At 37.8% G+C, this 18,731-nt stretch overlaps 1 protein-coding gene across 13 annotated transcripts in view; it reads left to right on the plus strand.

Annotated features, from left to right (window-relative positions):
* Positions 1 to 18,731, plus strand: part of Trpm3 (transient receptor potential cation channel subfamily M member 3) — a 536,247-nt gene that overhangs the window by 276,059 nt on the left and 241,457 nt on the right. For 8 of the 13 annotated variants that reach the window (XM_058584013.1, XM_058584014.1, XM_058584015.1 and 5 more), the window contains exon 7: positions 13,348 to 13,422. The exons of the other annotated variants lie outside the window; for them this stretch is intronic. In XM_058584013.1, coding sequence (XP_058439996.1) covers positions 13,348 to 13,422 — 75 coding nt within the window. The remainder of the gene's footprint in view (positions 1 to 13,347; positions 13,423 to 18,731) is intronic. 13 annotated transcript variants of the gene reach the window in all.

Raw genomic sequence — 18,731 nt, forward strand, 5'->3', positions numbered from 1 at the left:
CAAAAAGTAAAAAAAAAAAAAAAAAAATCATGCAGCAGTAATACATATACTTGAGCAAAAACATGGATCATGTTTTCTCCTTGGCCAGTGGTTCAAATGAGAGACAGTGGTCCAGAGGAGGGCAATGGAGGCAAAAGAACTGTGGTCCAGAGGAGGGCAATGGAGGCAAAAGAACTGATGATGCAATGACTGGCCCAAGCCCATTTATTATGCAGAACATTTCAACCCCATGAGGGGTATGTCAATGCAGCTATGCTTTCCCTCCAAACTTTTTTTTTTTTTTTACATCCTTTTCATAGAACTCCAAGAAGAAACAGTTACCCTGGAGATTTTTTTTTTTTACTCTATTAAGCTTTTCTAGTGGCTAAAAACAAGAAAAAGGAAAGAAGACAGTATTTTGATCATTGCACAGATCTAGCTACGCAAAGGCATTTCAAGGGCACTGAACATCCCCTAAGCTAAAGCATCATGCAAAACCATCTCGATGAAATTTTAACTCATCTCATAATTCTATGTTCATATTGTCTCTAGGTATATGTTTAGGTACATGTGTTTATTTATGTGCATCACATAATACATATCTACTGGTTACATTAATAACATTTCTTAAATGGCTGATGGGCTCTATGTTGTATTTTTTGTGTAAACATTTAAGTGTAAAAGAGTACCAACAACAATGCTCCTCAGATCACTAAGCAGCTTACGTTTAAATGTGATCAATCTACTGTCCATCCTCACAAAATAAAATTCAGTTTCTTTTCAAAGTACCACACCAGGCTTCATGACAAGTTCAAACTTGATGGTATGATGTGTCCCCCTCAAGGAAGCTTGGCTATAATTGATTGAAATCCCAAAGCCTGCAATTCCAAATACTAAAAGATTCTCTTTGCATGCATTAGTTTTCAAAACTCCAGTGTAATGTGGCTCAATGTGCCCAAATCAGTTTTCTTTTCTCTGATATTTTTCCTGCATCTATTTCAAATGGGTCTCCCCCTTGGTACAGTGGCCTTCCTGCCACAGTTGGGATGGTAGACCCACCAGACCACAACTTCTCCTTCCTATACTCTCGTCTTTGGGTGTTTGGGGAATTACTGCTGCTTAGTAGCCAAGTTTTATACTTTCATTCTTTTCACAGTGAATTCTGAAGTACTGACTTTGGGCCTAGATCTGAAGTAAAAGTTGTATTAGAAAACTCCCTTCCTGAAATGTCTTTGGAAAGAAGAAACACAGTAATAGGTCAAGGTGAATGTTTTATGGATAAAAAGAATAGAAAAGACTAGAAAACTGATTCAGAGGCCAGCAGAGATCAAATGCAATGACACAATCTTATCAATGGGTGGCAGGTTTTGCTATCAATACTAAAACTGAATTTTGTTACAATATTTGATAAAATGGGCAATTAGTTGCAAACGTTATGCAATTAGTGTTATCTACTTAGGTTTTTACAGACTGAATCTTTTCTTTTACCATCAGTTAGGAATGAGAACTAAAAGGCACAGAAGCAGGACAAAAAAAAAAAGAATAAAGGGTCTAGTTAGGAACTCAGTGATGAGAAAAATCTGTCTATAGACAGGCAAACCACCTTTATTATGCTAGGGCTTGCAGGTGCCTGGGCCAGCTAGTCAGTAGTGTGGGAGCAGAGCTGGGTGTGTGGTTATATAACTTAAGCTTCCATCAAAGAGATGTAAGCTGGAGTTAAAACCCAGTCAGGGCTCTGTTTATCGAGCCTTGTACCTTACAGAGTTCCCAGAGGAAAGGTGCCCTTTTCTAATTGGTCATCCCAGGAAGGATACCTTTGTGATGTACTTAATGTACCTCAAGGTATGCCTTTCTCCAAAGCTTGCAGAAGTGCTGAATGTGTGAGTAGTCTGCAGAGGAGATCCAGGGAGGCTCATGGACAGTGACCTGGCCTTAGTGAAGAGCAGAGCTCAGCAGCCTGGAATGTGAAGAGCAGGTCAGAGCAGATGGTTGGGACATCAAGAATGTTGGAAGACATGGCACCAGATGCTAGTCTATGGGTAGGCAGATCATCATGGACACATCACATTCTATTTGTGTAGACACTAGGCCCTTGCTAACCCATGGAGACAGGTAGCAGCATATGGGCACATGACAAGTGAGGACCAATCCAGGGTCTAAGGTGTAAAGTAGGGGCAAAGCTCAAACCAGGGCACTTTGGTAACTGTTTTTGAGGCATCAGTGAAACCCATAGGCTACCATTCAGTATTGAAATTAAATAGAGGAAGGTTCCAGAAATCAACAGAGATTGAAGTCATAGGAAGTTAAGCAGTACAGGGTAAGGAATTTGCCTATGAGCTGTAGTAAATGATGTGTGATTCAGCTCCTACCCCAGTTCTATCCCTGAACTTAAGGGTGGCAAGCAAACAACTCATCCCAGTTTGCCTGGAATTGTGGCAGGTTTAGCACAGAAAGTCCCATGTCCCTGAGTACCCTTGGTCTTGGAAAAACTGAGAGATGGATTCAAAAGATACTCATTGTATCTGTTTCCCTTATTACTGTTCTTAGTCCGCAAGGCAGGGAGGGGCACCAAGCTCCTCACAGTGTAAAGGTGATCCAGACTCACTGACATAGAGGTCTCCAGCCATCAGCAAAGAGCCCACAGAGAACACAGAAACCTACAGAACAGAACTGAGATGATGGGCAAAAAGTGAACCTGGTCATAACACAAAGCAGCCTAAGAATACAAACCCTTGATGCAATCCTCCTCAGCCAATATTTAGAACAGTACTTTTACTTTCTAAATCTAGACTTTTTTTTCTTTATATCATAATTAGCAATAATGTGATTCTTTCAAAAATTAAATTTTATTCTGTGAGTTTATTCTAAAAATTCCATTTACATAGTGACACGTAGAGAAATTATTAAATTTTAGAGAAACAGCAGTCCTATGCAGAATCTTGTTAAGATATATTTCCTTCAATTTTTTTTCCTTTTAAAATAAATTCTGAAAAATAAACAAAAAAATGAATATCCCATTTACATTTTCATTTCTTGCTTTCAAAGTTTAGGAAATCTAAAGTACAACTGTGAAACTCAATTTCCTGCAAATTAGAGACATGATTATATACTCTACCTCCTCACCCTTAGGACAGCCCCAGGACATCTGCACACATGTGACACTTTCTTCAATTAAGTGCCAGACCTGATCACTAGTGGTGAGCTGCATGTGGCAGTAACCTACCCATAATCCTCTTTTCTTACATAGATGACATAATCCTCTGGAGGGTATTTCCCTTAAATATAAAGTGAATCCCTCTCAGGACACCCATAAGCTCTTTCTCACCAACACTCCAATTATTAATAATAACATATTACAAGTGCCAAATGTTTGCCATTTTTCTCAGCACTCTGGCCTTCATTACCTCATTCTCTCCCCTTCTCCCCACCCATTCCTACTGTTGACAGTCAATAGTGAGCATTGTAAGGGATTACTGATGGGCTTTGTTTATAAAAGAGAAACCTTTTAGACATGAACAGCTACCTGCTTTAGAACACTATCTGCAATTTTTAATCTTCAAATTTAATATGCAAGGAACAAGGCCAATCTTCTCGTCCATAAATAAATATTTACTGAGCTCATGTACCAGTAATAGTTAAGATCTGGAAAGCAACAGCAACAATTGTTTAATTCATTGATCTTAAGTCAAAGATAAACAGAAATAAATAAGAAAATATGTGATGTCTGATAGTAAAAAGTGCTATTAAGAAAAAATCAAGATCTTGAGATATATGTCTGCATGCATGCTTATGTGTTTCAGAGAATCATTTACATCAGGTGATAGGAAGGGCCTCTATGAGGAGGTCACATTGAAGCAGAGGCTGACAGACATGTTGGTGGGGGGTGGCAGAGACTGGAAAGAGCATTCCATGGAGAATTAAAGCAGGGACAGAATTTCAAGAGTTCAATGAAAAGCAGGAAATGCTTGGTAAAAACTTGGATTTTGTTATAATGAGTTTGGATCTGGCAATTTATAAAAAAATTTTTAAAAAAGTCGCTGAAATTCTAATCTAGAGGTTAAAATGTGGTCAGGGATAAGATTAAAAGCAAGGAGATGCTCTTAGCAGGCTACTGAAGTGTTGCAGGGGAAAGAGGACAGTGGTTTGAATAAGGATGGCAGCAGAAGAGGTAATAAAACATGGTAGAATTCAAGATAGAAAATATATATAGGCTACTCCAGAAAGCAGCATCCAAGTACCTGATGAAGCTTTAAGACCCCATCATACATTTTGTAAACATTATTAAATTCCAAACATGCCAAAACTAGAGCACATTATCATGGCCAGGGTATTACTATGACTATTAGTAATACATATTACATAGCAGGCACAGTACTGCTAGTTGACATATAACCTAAAACTATCACCTAGCCTCTGTATTCATCAACCTATGCCCAGGTTTCTTTCTTGGATATGTAAACCCACCACTTCCCTCCTCTATGGAAATTAATGAAACCCAGACAGCATATCATTTCATCCATACACATTTCAGTACCAAAGTATTTTTTTTCAACTTGTGTTGGCCACACATAGGCTCAATTTTACAAGTATCTCCTTAACTCAGTAGCAATGTAACAGCAAATGTTGATCCAAGCATTCTTTAATAGATCTTTTTAAAAATAAGACACATTTCAGGAGCATCAAAACACAGGAGGGGGATTTAATTCTGGTTTTCTATGACACAGTAGGGTAACTATTTGTTCAAACAATCGGATGTATTTTAAGATGACTAGAAGAATCTAAGCTTCCCAACACACACACACACACACACACACAAACGGTTAGTGTTTGAAGAAGTGAGATGACTCCTCTGAATTGATTACTACACACTGTATACATGCATTGAATTAACAATAATGTGCTCAAAAAAATGTATGAATATTGACTCAAAAATATGTTAAAGTTTATCTTTAAAGTTTGGTGATCATCTTTTCTAGTAGACAATTCTACTCTCAGCTGACCGGAAACCATCTAAAACAAATGCTAACATTACAATTCTTAAAATGAAGGTTAGAAAAAGCCCCAGCAATTTTGATTTGCCCTCTAAGAGTTTGAAAGGAAGAATATATCTTTAGGGAATAAAAGGGGAGGATGTCTATTCCAAGTCCTATAAACTGACAGAGGCAAGTAGACCCAGGAATTTAGATCATCATGTCTCTGTGACCTCAGGCAAGTTATTGTATTTCTCTTAGGTTTTTGTTTCTGCATCTGTGAACAGGATTGGTAATTCCTCTCAGTCTTGTGAGAAAGTCAACCTAGGAAAGGATTCTGCCATATGGAAGTTCAGGACATTGGTTCTCTTTGTGCCTTCTCAGGGGTATGTGTACCCCAGAGGTCACCATCAGCCTGTCACAGGTTCCTCCCTAAGACTCACTTGAAGTCTAGGGCATTCGTTAGAATATCTTCACTAGATTACTTTAGACCCTCATTCTGGTATTGAAGAAGTCACAACCCCTGTAGTTATGGAGAAGTCCCCAAGGGGAAACAGAGGCTTTAAATTATACCCTGGCCCATGTCATCAAGTCTCTATTGACATTGCTTATCAAAGAGTAATTGAACAATTTTGTGGTCACTGCAGTGATAATCAGAAAACTGTCTTTTTCTATAATACTGTTGAAAATATATTCTAAGCTGTAGTTGTCACTCCAGCTGGAGTAAACAGTATAATGAGAAATATAAGCTTTCCTTGCAGATTCAGATTCTTAGTGTTTAAGAGTAACAGGATACATCGGTGGGATTGTTAGTATTCTACTTGTTGCAGGTGCCAGAATTGGGGCTGAATGTGCATTAGCCCAGAGTTGATCTTAAAAATTAAGTTTCAGTCTACTACTAGATTTTCTTATAATTTACCACTTTATTCCAAAAGGATACTAGAAATATTTTGGACTGTTTGAGATATGGTTTGTATTTGCCTGTCATTTAGACTTGGCCAGATGGAAATTTTATTTGGATTGCATATCTAATTATATTGTAAATATCAACTGCACATGTAGAAAAATCCTTTAAGAAGCTAGAGTCTTCTGACTGTCTCCCTGCTTGAAAAGGAACTCTATGTCAAACTAAATCCAGTCTAAGGTTATTTCTTCATGCAGACCTTACAGATACATATATTTTGTGTGTGTGTGATGTTAGTTGATGGGGGTGTCTGGATAGGCTTGGATTTCCAGAGCCAGTGCTTTTGCCACCTTCAAAGTTCACTTGGAAGAGACTTTGATGCTGTTCTTTCTTTGCCCCAGAGTAACATCTGACATTTAAGTGTGGTCTCACCTAATGAGGCTGTCTAGAGTACTCTCCTCTAAAGAAGATTAAAATGAGCTTGGCATTTATTTCCAAGTAAATAAGGAGCAGAAATGATTGCAGAATTCATAAAATACAATCAAACTTGGTATTTGAGCACATTGGAATTTAGAAGTCTATGGAAAAACATTTTATCATGAAGTTCCCAAGCCAGCACCTAATCATACGATTATGTGCTTATTCACACAAACTAACAAAAATTATAAGAGTGGTTTCCAGTAGGATAGAATAAGTTATGGGGATTTTGTTGCTAGGGGTCGGTGGGTGGGACAGGGAAATGGGGAATAAGTATTTCCCCTTTGCTTGGAGATGTATGATATGTGAATACTGGGAACATGTGGTACACAAGGTAACTCAGTAAAGTCCGGTTGGTTACTGGAGGTTGGTAAATCCACTTGGCTAAACTAAACTGGACTTCAAATTGGTATGTGTTTGAGATCTCTCTCTCTCTCTCTCTCTCTCTCTCTCTCTCTCTCTCTCTCTCTCTCTTTCTCTCTTTTTCTCTCTCTCTCTCACACACACACACACACACACACACACACACTCCTCAATGTAAAGCATTTTGTTGCAAGGTTTTGTTGCACTTAGTCACAAGTAAGTACTTATATATATGTATCATTTACACTCTGGTTCCTTCACCACATTTCTTGGTGATAATTCTAAAACATGACTGTAGTATCGTTCTTAACTAGGGAGACTTGGTTTCCTATAGGATGCCTTTAAAAATATGAGAGAAGATTTAGGGTCATGATTTCTGGTGTTTATTCATGGCATAGGAGAGGGAGCAGGAATGTCTGCCTTCTACTATATGCAAAACATTTTCACCTGAAGAACTGCCTCATCCAAACACCAACAGCATCCCTTAGGAAATACTACTTGGAGTATATCCACAGCTCAAGATTTATGTAAAAGAAACATCACTTCTTTCACAGTGGCAATACGATACAAAATATTTGACAACCTCCAAAAACTCTGATACCCTAAATTTAAAGCACAAGCTGGATGTCAGATCTGATACTTCTTTAAATCCTAATATCATTTGCTATCAGGAAGTTCTTCCAGAATTCATTGGTGCTGAATCTTGAACCAGTTATCTCCTGGGTGAAAACCACAGTCGTCCGCCTTAGAGCTCCCAGCATACTTGAAAACTGTGAAAGAACTTGAGTTGATTCTCTGCCATAATGGCTGTCAGGAAGTCCTTTTTCATTTGAAGAGACACACTGACCTGCTTACCAGGTAGAATTAACTTATGAAGTAAATCAGATCAGAATTTCGAATTCAGTAGCAGCTGTTTTTAGCACCACTGCTTTGTATATTTTGGGCTCAGTGAATCCAGGAATATGCTCAAGGCTGGGAGTTTTCCTGTCAGATTGATGAGCTCTCAGAAATATCCTGCAGTGCACAGTTATTAGCTAATGTGGGAGAAGATACAAGGGCCCAGAGATACAGCTGCTTTACCCATGGGCCAGGGAGGGAGATGGAGAATCTAATCAGTGACAGTGTTGTCCAGGGACTATTTTAATAAATCAAGATTCTAACAGAATGGAGTTTGAAATTGAATAACAAGAAAATGCTAATTTTTGATCTACAAATTACTGAGATTTATTTTGGACATAAGAGACAGGGTAGAAATATAAATCTTGAGTGAATGAATAAATTCATGAAGTAAAACACCATGAGGCATTGTTTTTCAAAAATTTACATTCCATTTCTAGTACATGTCATTTATTTCCCTGGACTGTAGTACACCCCTGGTATGTATTAGCATATTCCTATTGTTAAATTATGACACCCACTTACCCTAAAAAATTGACATAGATTAAAGAGCACCATTGACATCTTTAACACATGTATCATTGATCTAACCCTATTTTTATTTTAGTTTGTATGATCAATAAAACCCAAATGGTAGATTTAGATGATTTATAGACAATTGGGGTTTCCCTTTTACCTTGGAGAGTTTAAAAAAAAAAAAAAAAAAAACTAGGAGAATGAATTGCCTTACGGATTTAATGAAACCATAAGCAAGAACTTTGCAAATAAATTTTGCTTTTGCTCTCTGGATACTCTATTGTACAATAATTTCTTTGCTCTATTTTGGTCTAGTTTTTTTTTCATCACTATCATGTTGAGTATTATTGTCTTAAATACTAGTAAGTGAAACGATTCAGATTTGAAAATTTTTTTGGATGTAAAATTTTCAGATTAGGGATGTTTAACCTAAATCAAAATTGGGACTTGTTCATTCACACAAGCCAAGTTCCTATAATAATATTCATAAATCCCATTGGAAAATAAATAATTTTAAAATACATATGACTAAGTCAAGAAAATATTATAACCATGACAATGGGATAATTTCCATTATATGCAAAGAGTATCTGCAAATCAAAAAGAAAAGTGTGAGAAGCCCTTTGGGAAAATAGATAAAATATACCAACAAGATCTTCACAAGAAACAAAATACAAATGCTCAGCTTCATTTGACAATGAAATTTTTAACCTATCAAATTGACAAAAACCAAAGGTTGAAAATATCTAGTGTCGGTATATATGGAAATATGTGCCCAATTTTGGTAAATATAGACAACGACATGTGAAAGATAGTTTTGCCACCTCTGTCAAATTTTAAATGTGTATGCCGTTGAGTCCTGTAATTTTACCTCTAGGAATTTATTCTGTGTATATATGCAATATTATATTTTAGTAACAAATGGAAATAACCCAATGATTCATCAATAGCAAATAGTTCAAGTTATATGTAGATGTATAGTGAAATATTCTAAAAGTATTATGAATAATGCAAAAGCTTTGAACTCATAGAAATTTAAGAGCATATGTTTTTCTTTTCTTAAAAGTCTACTGTACAGGGCTGGGGTTGTGGCTCAGTGGTAGAGTGCTTGCCTAGCATGTGTGAGGCCCTGGGTTTGATCCTCAGCACCACGTACAAATAAATGAAATAAAGGAATTGTGTCCATTTACAACTAAAATTATACATATATATATATATATATATATATATATATATATATATATATACACATAATATATATATATATATACATATATATATATGTATAAAGTCTATTGTATAACAACTATATTAAACAAACGTATAATCACATTTATATGCTTGAACAAGTCATATTTATAGTGAGATTTAGGTTGTGGAGGGGAAGGCAAGAAGTGATACTCTTTATATCTTCAAAAACTTCTTGATGTTGACTTTTACATTGAAAAGGTATTACTTTTGTAAAAGAACAAACCTTTGGAAGTAGTCAGGCTGTCTTGTGTGGGAGTTTGGGGTCTTCCTCTCACAAGTATATGTGTATCTTTTTTTTAAAAAAAAAATAATTTTAATATACATATTTATACAAAATGATTCTATAAGCCACATATGTAGTAAAGTAGTACTATAGTGGGGCAAATTAACATCCCATAATGTTATGCAGTTACCCATTTTCCCTCTATGACAAGAATAGCCATAATCTACTCATTTAGCAAAAATCCTGAATTCAGTACACCATTATTAGCTATGGTCCTCAAATTGTATGTTGTACATTAGATCTTGCAACTTGTTCATCTTCCGAAGACGTCCCAGTTTTCTTTCCCCACCCACTCCCAGGGGTGGCCCCTATCATTCTTGACCTGTAGGTAAGGAACCTGTCCAGCTGTGTTCAACAAAGTTTCACCAAACTTCTGGCAATTCTTTACTCCTAATAAAAATTCAAGTCAGGAAATCTAAGAGTAGAGAGGTTGGGTAAGGACATAGAACAATTTTCTCAAATAATTGTAAAGAATAGGTGTACAAATTATTGAGACCAAGGTAACAGATTTTGTGTTAGATTTGATAATGGCTGATACTGAGACCTTTTTGAAGCTGGTGAATGACAAGACAGCCTAAATTTATTCACCATCCTTATCTACTACAAGTGGACCTAAAATTCCCTGTTTATGTCCCTACCATGAGAACAATCTAGTGCAGCTCAAACTGTTCATTTTCCCTTGGTCAAGTTCCTAGGCACCCCCAAGACCAGCTCCTTCTCCCCAATATGGTGCAGCCCACTCAACAGCTATTTCACATTGAACATTGTCCATATGCTCACTGTGAAAAAGTAGCTTCAGGACACTCTTTACTTCACTATATTTTTAAGGCCTTATCTTTGCAGGCAAAATACATGTCAATTTCTTAACTTTTTCAAAATGTGGTCAAAACAAGAACTTGAAATCTCAAATACTGATTGCTCTCTGTTATATTTCCCCTTGACAATACTTTAGGGCTCTTTCTTTAGAAGTATTTACTTGTGGGCCTATAATATACAAGGGGTTACAAGATAAATAAGACATAGCTGTGTACTTGAAGAACTTAGTTTTACAAATAAGTTACTAACAACTGGCAATTTATGAGTGCTACCCTAAATAATTTACAAACAATGCCTGATTTAATCCTAACACTGAACCTGAAGCAGGTACTACTATTTTTCCCATATACCAATTTAAGAGAGAGAGAGAGAGAGAGAGAGAGAGAGAGAGAGAGAGAGAGAGACAGACACACCAAGTAATAGGTCCAAGGTCAGAGTTTAGTAAGTGGCAAACCCAAGGAGTCTATGTCTAAGCCAATGCTAGGACTGCTCTGCTCTACAGCCTCTCTTATGAAAAGATATGCATTATAGACCAGCAAGTGTTTAAAGTCTTTTAGTCATATAAAGTACAATGGTAATTCAAACATTTCTGGGTTGAAAATTCATGGGAGTGCCTTGTCAGAGGAATTTCAAGTAAGATTTGACAGGCAGAATGGGGGCGATGGATTGCCAGCCACATGGGTGGAAGCTTCCAACTACCATAAATTTAGTCTAATGCATATAATCTAAACTTATTTTACTTTTGTTAATTTTTTTAATCTTCTGTCAGCATAAACAAAATTTCAGCTACAGGCATGAATAAAGAGGAAACATGAACTAGAGTTCTCTTTCAGGAAATAGAATCATCAAAATCATAAGGGAAAGATATACATATTTCATTTTTTCCTTTTGCTTATGCTGACAGATTTCTTTAAGGGAGATGTTAAAGCAGAATACAGAATCAAAACAACAGAAAGTGTGTATTTATAATTTTCTTTTCATCTAGTTTGTTGCTTTTATTTTGTAAATAGGAAAGTCACTTGGAAAAGGTCAAGTCTCCTGCCTCAACTCATTCAATGAATTAACTTGAACCTGAACTGTAAACTCCTAGTCTGCTAGTGCCACCTTAGTTTTGGGTGGCACTTTCTTACTCTTTGGTATAACTCCTTAAGAATTCAGATTCTCCAGCAACCAACGGAAGTAGGATATGTGGGGCATCAACCTTATTTCAATGAAAAATTCTTAGCACATTTCCCATTTTCTCTACTGTGTCTTGAAGGGCAATTAATGAAATATCAAGACAACCATGGACATAATCAATACATACTTCTGATCTAGACATTTCCATTTTTAACTTTGCCACTAATATTATCCTAGATGATCTTCACTAAAATGTCATTTAAACTTCTGTTCATTAGGATTTGATAACTGGGGGTAAAATAAACTGAAAATACCAGTGTGCTGTTCACTCTGCAGGAAGGATGTTGCTAAACCATTTTTTTGTTTGTTTGCTCAGTTCCATTAACAAATGCTTGTGCTATATTTCCAGGAAGGTTTGTGTGGTTGCTGTCTATCTGAAGCTTTGCTTATAGTATTTAGCAAGTGGTCTAATTGCCATACACAGTTGTAGAGCAGCCTGGGGGATGAGTTTGCAAGCTGAATATGTTCTTAGAAACAGGCTGAATATGTTCTTAGAAACAGGAACTTTCTGGACAATGTACAATAGTTACTCTTGGTTTGTTATTTTATGAAGTCTGGGGAATCCAAAGGAACCAACCTTTACATCCTGTACTTTGAGGGATATTACTTTGTGCTTTTCCCAATAAGGACATTAATACTAGAGGTCAACTCTGCCAGGTTGTGGGCACTGAGGAATGGCCAAGAATTGGATACCATGCCTCTCACCAACCAGCTACCTACCACCCAACTCCTACCTCTCAACAACTGCTACTGGTTGAGGCTGCTCTTGAAGTCTACCATGATCCTAGTAAGCTAGGGTCAAGAGACCTAACTTGAGGATCTGGAGTCCTCCCTAGATGCTATTTCTAGGGAGGGAACAAAAAGACAGCATAAAAAGCATTGCTTTTGCCCATGGGATTCTCCTCCAAGGCCTAGATTTGAAATGAGATGCTATCTAAGCCATCTAATCTGAAGCATGCTTGTTTAGAAAGCTGGCAACTCCAGAAACATGATGTTGTCATTGCCTTTCTCTCTCAGTGTGGTGTAGAGGAACCAACTTGGTAGGAAACCTATGTACCTGAAATGGCTGTGATGACTTTATATATAGCAATGTAGATATGACTATATCTATATCTTGGCTAATGAAAGAAGAGAGTGGCATGTAGAGAACCAGTCAAGTAAAGACATTATTCATGTTGAATGACACATTGACATTTGTTTCAATTCATCTTTAAAAAGAAAAACATTAGATTAGCCTCTGAAAGGGTAGTTTTTTAGGTCATATGTAGCTAATAGCTTGAGAATGGAACACTTATTTCTCCAGAGATCAGAAAAATTATTTTTAAAGGAGGTAAGGGATGAATCTAGATCTTGTGTCTGGGAAGGCACAGAACTGGAAGATGCATAATTATCATTATAATTAATTAAACAGCAACCAACATTTCTTAAGGATTTACTAAGTGCCAGACATTGCATTTTAACCCCTCACTACCCTTAAGCTGAAACAGAATTATAAAGGATATTTCCTCCAGTAAAGGGAAGGTTAATTTTAAAAATCTGTTTAATCATGACTTTAAGAAATGCTGTGTGATTCTTTGCATAGGTCTGAATGCGCATTGTGAGTTGCAGTCACACTTATAAAATGTATACAAATTGGGTAAGCCATCTGCTTTAAAAAAATGTGTATCCAACCAGTGGGTTGTAGAAATTTCAAAGATTTTATTTTTTGACAGGATGCCTGCCGTTTTTCTCTCTTGACTCCCGCTTGTTTTATTCATTTTGGGGTAGTTGCCAATTAGACCCCATTGGTAAGTATAATTAATAGACAACTTGAATTTCCTCTTAAACCCCAGCCAAGAAAGTTAACCATAGAAGCCTTCATTTCCTTTAAAAATTCCTAACATTATCACTTCCTGTGACTGCCATTTATCTCTATCTCCTAAAGTCATCCAACCATATCAGAGACTAGTGACTCCTCATGATTTGTCATTCCAAAGCTGCCACATAGGAGAGCTTGGCAGCACTGCTAGGATATTACCAGAGGAAGGAAGCATTTACTTATGATCCAGGCTTTCTGCAAGGCACTTTTATATATGCTGTCTCTTTTAAAACATTCAAAAACCTTTCAAGTAGGAACTGTCTTCCTTTCTTAGAGTTGACAAGATGGCAGCTCAAAGAGATTATGTCCTTGTCTTAAATCCATTTAGTGAGGCAAATAGATGTAAACCAACACTGGTGTGAATCCAAAACCCTCGTTTCTTCCATCCACATAGGAAAACATTATCTCATTCAAGAAGATCCCCTTAAATTTTGTTAGCTTAGAGTACCTAATGGTCATCATTTCATTCAGTAATCAGTTGAGCAGCTCTGTGCCAGACATGGGTCAAGCATTGGTTTGGTCACAAGGAGCCATCAAGCAGGACTTTGGGAAGAAGATGGAGTAGAACAATAGGAGGACAAAGTGGGTGAGGTGATGGGTTGGGGTGCAGGCAGTTGGAGCTCCTGATCGTGTCCTCATGGCTACAGTCTTTCTTCATGTGACTCGTGGACTTCCCTTTGTCATCCTATGCCTGAGAATATATGAAGGAGGCTGGGAAGGCAAAGGGACGTTCAATTGTCATCACTGGCATCTTTTTTGATCATTGCACCATCATCCAATGCATTGGGATAACCATGACATGATATTTTCCATCACTGAGCCCATAACTGTCCCATGAGAGGGATAACAACTCTATGTTAAATTCATGATAGAATTTTATCCAGGGATCTTGGGAAGTGGGAACAAGTGACAGACTAACTGCAAAACTTCAAACCATGTGACCTGAACAGAAAATTAATATTTCTCTGAGCAGGCTATGTGTCTATCGACATCTTACTGTCTTCTGTGGATGCTCTCATCTGTTCAGCCCAATCATGCAGACTTTCTACTGCCTCGACCAATCAAGACCAAATATCAAATTGCAGATACCAATTCATGATCATTTTGCACAAGACTGTGAAGACTTGCCATTTTTCAGATGCTCTCAACTGACAATGTTGTTCAATATTTTCTCTGCCGTTTAGAAGGTTGACCCTCTAGACAATAATTTGATGAAGAAAACAATCTAAACCTTGCCTTGTCTTCATTTAATGGAATGACTTGACTCAAGTCAGCTGTGTATCTTGCAATGCTCATTAATGAGAAGCCACTTTATCAAGATAATGAAGTCAAAATCACTCTGAGGAACAGAACAATTTTTAATAAAAACAGTTTCATGGAGTCTGCCTATCTTGTTCATCTGACTCTCTTCCTATGCAATCTGGGCATTCTCTCTTTTTCAGCAAAAATTTTTCCACATCGGAATTATTCAGGGACTGAGACAATTCTTATAAACAAATAAGTCTGAACAGGGGAAATTCTCTACCATTCTCATCCGATGTTGTAGACACTTTTACCTGCAGGGAAGAACTTTGAGATCTCTTTGCAGACAGAATGATTTAGGTTGCAAATGTTTAACTGGCATTTTTAATCTCAAGGTCAGAAAAATTACTGTTGTTCATCAGATTTGGAGACCTTCCTGAAGGGATACAATCTCATCCTTGTTTCATTGCTAACTGAAAATCCTTCCATATTTTTCATTATTTTCTAGCTTCTTATTCACCATAATATCATGTGGACCTTCTGTCCCACCCATTCCAAAATACTTGCAATTTTTCTTAAATAACTCAACCCATTATATGTCTTTCTATTCCTTTTTGATATTTGCTAAAATTTGATCCTCTCCCATTCCTACCTGTCTACACTCCTGAGTCTCAGATAAAAAATCTCTTCTTTGCCCATCCCAATCCCTCACTTCCTCTGATTTTAACAGACCCACATTCACCCCTTCTGCTGTGCTCCTATGTCACTCTGTCATGGCATTGCTTCTTTCGGTAAGAAGAGTGTCTTCCCATCTTCTTGCTCTGTCCCCCATCACATGTAGATTGTGGATTCCTAGAGAGCAGGGCATGTCTCTTGTCTATTTTTATCATCCCCAAAACTTAGTACAGTGTCTGGCACATCCCGGCAGGTGCTCAATAAATGACTGCTGTAAATATTAACACCTGGTTTACCTAGCCCAATTTTTAGTTCTGGTTTCTAATTTGATACCAAAAAAATGTAATAGAGGCGTTTAATATTAAAATCTAGAAAAGAAGGACAAAATGACAGCAACATAAACCCACGGAGGAAAAATAAATAGGAATATGTACAGGCAAAGACCATTGTGCCTACTTCTGTTTATTAGGCATGAAAGCATTTAGTCTGGGAAATTTTAACTGTGTTCCTATGAAATCATGATTGTTGATAAATCATTTCCATCTTATGAGAGTCTAAGAATATTTTTTTTTGTAGTATCCAATGCCATCATGGCTTCAGGTATTTCCACCTAAATGGAATAAGATAACTATTGACTTTTCCCCACTTATTCAAAGTGATCATTGCCGGTGGCTGCTTTTCAATCTAGATTTTGATCAATCTATTGGGTAGAAATGCATACTCACTTTAGAAAGTTAGAAAAACATAAAATAAATGGGAAAACTTGTACTGAGTACTTTTCTGCCATAATGAACAATTTTACAGTGAGATATATTTAGAAAATATATGGTATCTCATTCCCTGGGGATCTAGAAGAAAAGTGGGCTGAGATTTTTAATTTGCTTAAGAATGGCTAAGGCCAAGGAATTTATATAGGACCTTCAAAGTCCCTTCCCAAGGATTTTATAATAATTTGTTGATCCCTTCAAAGTGTCTGGAGCATTTCAAGCCCTTGAAACTCATGGATGTAAAAGTGAATGTAATTCAAATAGACTTGAGGAATGATGAGAAATAATGTTCCTGCTTGTCACTAATCAAGCTGCCATTATTTTATTCTTTTAACCTTGAACCTCAGCTCAATATCTTTGAGCCCTGAGGGGGAAAACTGACAAAAAGAAAATAGGAAGTTTATGCCCTAATAATGGCCAAATTTTTAGTTTAGTTTAGAAACCAGAACATTATGAATCTTATGCCACCCATAGCTACAACAAATAAGGAGCCCTTCCCCTCACTGAACAAGCTGTCCCTGTTCTGCACTTGAGGCCAGATTTCAAAAGCTATGCCGAGTTCTGCATGCCACAACCCAGCAGGCAAGGCAAACACTCAAGTCCTAAAGCACAGGCTGAGGAATCAGGGACTCTAATAAGCCTTGGCACCTCTGGATCCGCATGGGGTTCTGTGGGTATTCTCTGCTGGAAGGAGGGAGAGGGAAAGAAATGGGTGTGTGCCTCTGCCAACGCAGGGAGGCGAGGACTGGAGTCAGCTCCTCCGGTCATCAACCAAATTGGAGCTGAACCCACCCTCATTAGCAGCATTTCTCCTACCCAGAACAACACAGGGGGCACATATTGATTCCACTGCACATTAGGATTTATTATGATTCATTATGAATCCTGGTGGAGACTGGGAAGCAAGCAGCAAATTGAACATGGCAAACCCACATGAAGAGTTTAGGGAGGAGGAGAAAGTTCACCCTTGTGTTTCTAATCTCAGGTTCTATTTACTTGGCATACATGCATGGAGCAAGATTTGTTTTGTTCTATTCATGTATTTGTTCTCATTAATCAAGAACTGATGTATCAAGTATAAATTATTCCTCCTAAACTTAGGTATGTAGGAAATGTCACACAATAAAAATTTTCCTTAATTCAAATACATCTAACTCCAGGACCCTTTCCATCCAGGTTTCGGTAAATTCAATCTAATCTTTATTAGGATTCTCCCCCTATTCCCTCCATGTTAATCCATTTTCCATCACTACAACAAATACCTGGGATGATCAATTTATAAGAAGAAAAATTTTATTTAGCTCATAGCTTTAGAGGTTCTATGATTGGGGTCTATGATTGGGGTCCTGTGGTGAGGCAGTTTATCATAGTGTGACCATGTGGCAGAGCAAAACTACTCATCTCATTACCAGGAAGTGAAAGAGAGGACGAGAAAGAGATTGGGAGTCTCACAATCCCCTTCAAGGACTAAAGTGACCGAAAGACCTCACTATCCCCAAATACACAGATGTTTGGGGATACTAAAGATCCAAACTACGGCCCCCCCACCCCCATACACCCACACCTTTTTGCTCTCACTCCTTCATTCCTACAGAGAACTTAGGAAATTGGGAAGGATATCTTCCCTCAGCCAAGGTTACACTGATTGATAGAGTCCAAGTCCTCTTGATCTCTCCAACCTTTGTGCCTTTGGTGCTCTTACCAAGTAAAGCCAGTAGGACTTTTGTTGCTGCCACTGACCCCCAAGGCTCAGCAGCCTCAGTTCAGCATCTCACCATGTACTTTGCAGCAGTCACCCTCAAATGGGATCCTGGGGTCATTTCCACCCTCATGGAGCTTACACATTGGAGAAAAGGACATAGAAAATAAGGATGTCAGATGAAAGCAAAATATATAGTGTATTGGATAATGACAAGTGCCGAGGAGAGAAATGAAGCAGGGAATGCAGAAAACGGGGTGCAAGGAAGGAGCTGCAATTTTAAGCAGACTGGTAGGGAAGACAAGAAGGGCCAGGAGGGCCAAGAACTGAGTCTTGGGACAGTCTCAGTATCACAGGTTGGATAGATGAGTAGGAATCAGGGAAAAAAAGATGAAAGAGCAGCTATTCAGGTAAGAGAAAAACTAAGAGGGCAAACTGTCTGTATGTCCAGGAACAAGCATATTTGCAAGAGGAAAGAATGGCCAACTGAAACCATCAGGGATGTTGTTAAGTCTCTTTTTGGATTTCTCCCCTATCTCACCTACTCCTACCTTTCTCCATCAAAGAAACTGCCAGATTTGGTGGTGATACACACCTGTCATCCCAGTGACTCAGACGGCTGAGGCAGGAGATTATAAGTTTGAGGCTAGTCACAGCAACTTGGCTAGACCCCACCCTTATTAAAAAATAAAAAGGGCTGGGGGTGTCACTCAGTGTTAGAGTACCCCTGAATTCAATCCCAGTACCAAAGACACTTGCTTTTCTCTTCTTCCCCTTCAGGACATTAGTGAGCTTTGGGGTTGTGGTAGTGGTGGTGGTAATAGTGTGTGTATATAACAAAAGCCACCCAAAGAG

The sequence above is a fragment of the Marmota monax genome, unplaced genomic scaffold, assembly GCF_021218885.2.
Source record: "Marmota monax isolate L192 unplaced genomic scaffold, Marmota_monax_Labrador192_F-V1.1 WCK01_AAM20220418_F8-fsc00059, whole genome shotgun sequence".
NCBI lineage: Eukaryota > Metazoa > Chordata > Mammalia > Rodentia > Sciuridae > Marmota > Marmota monax.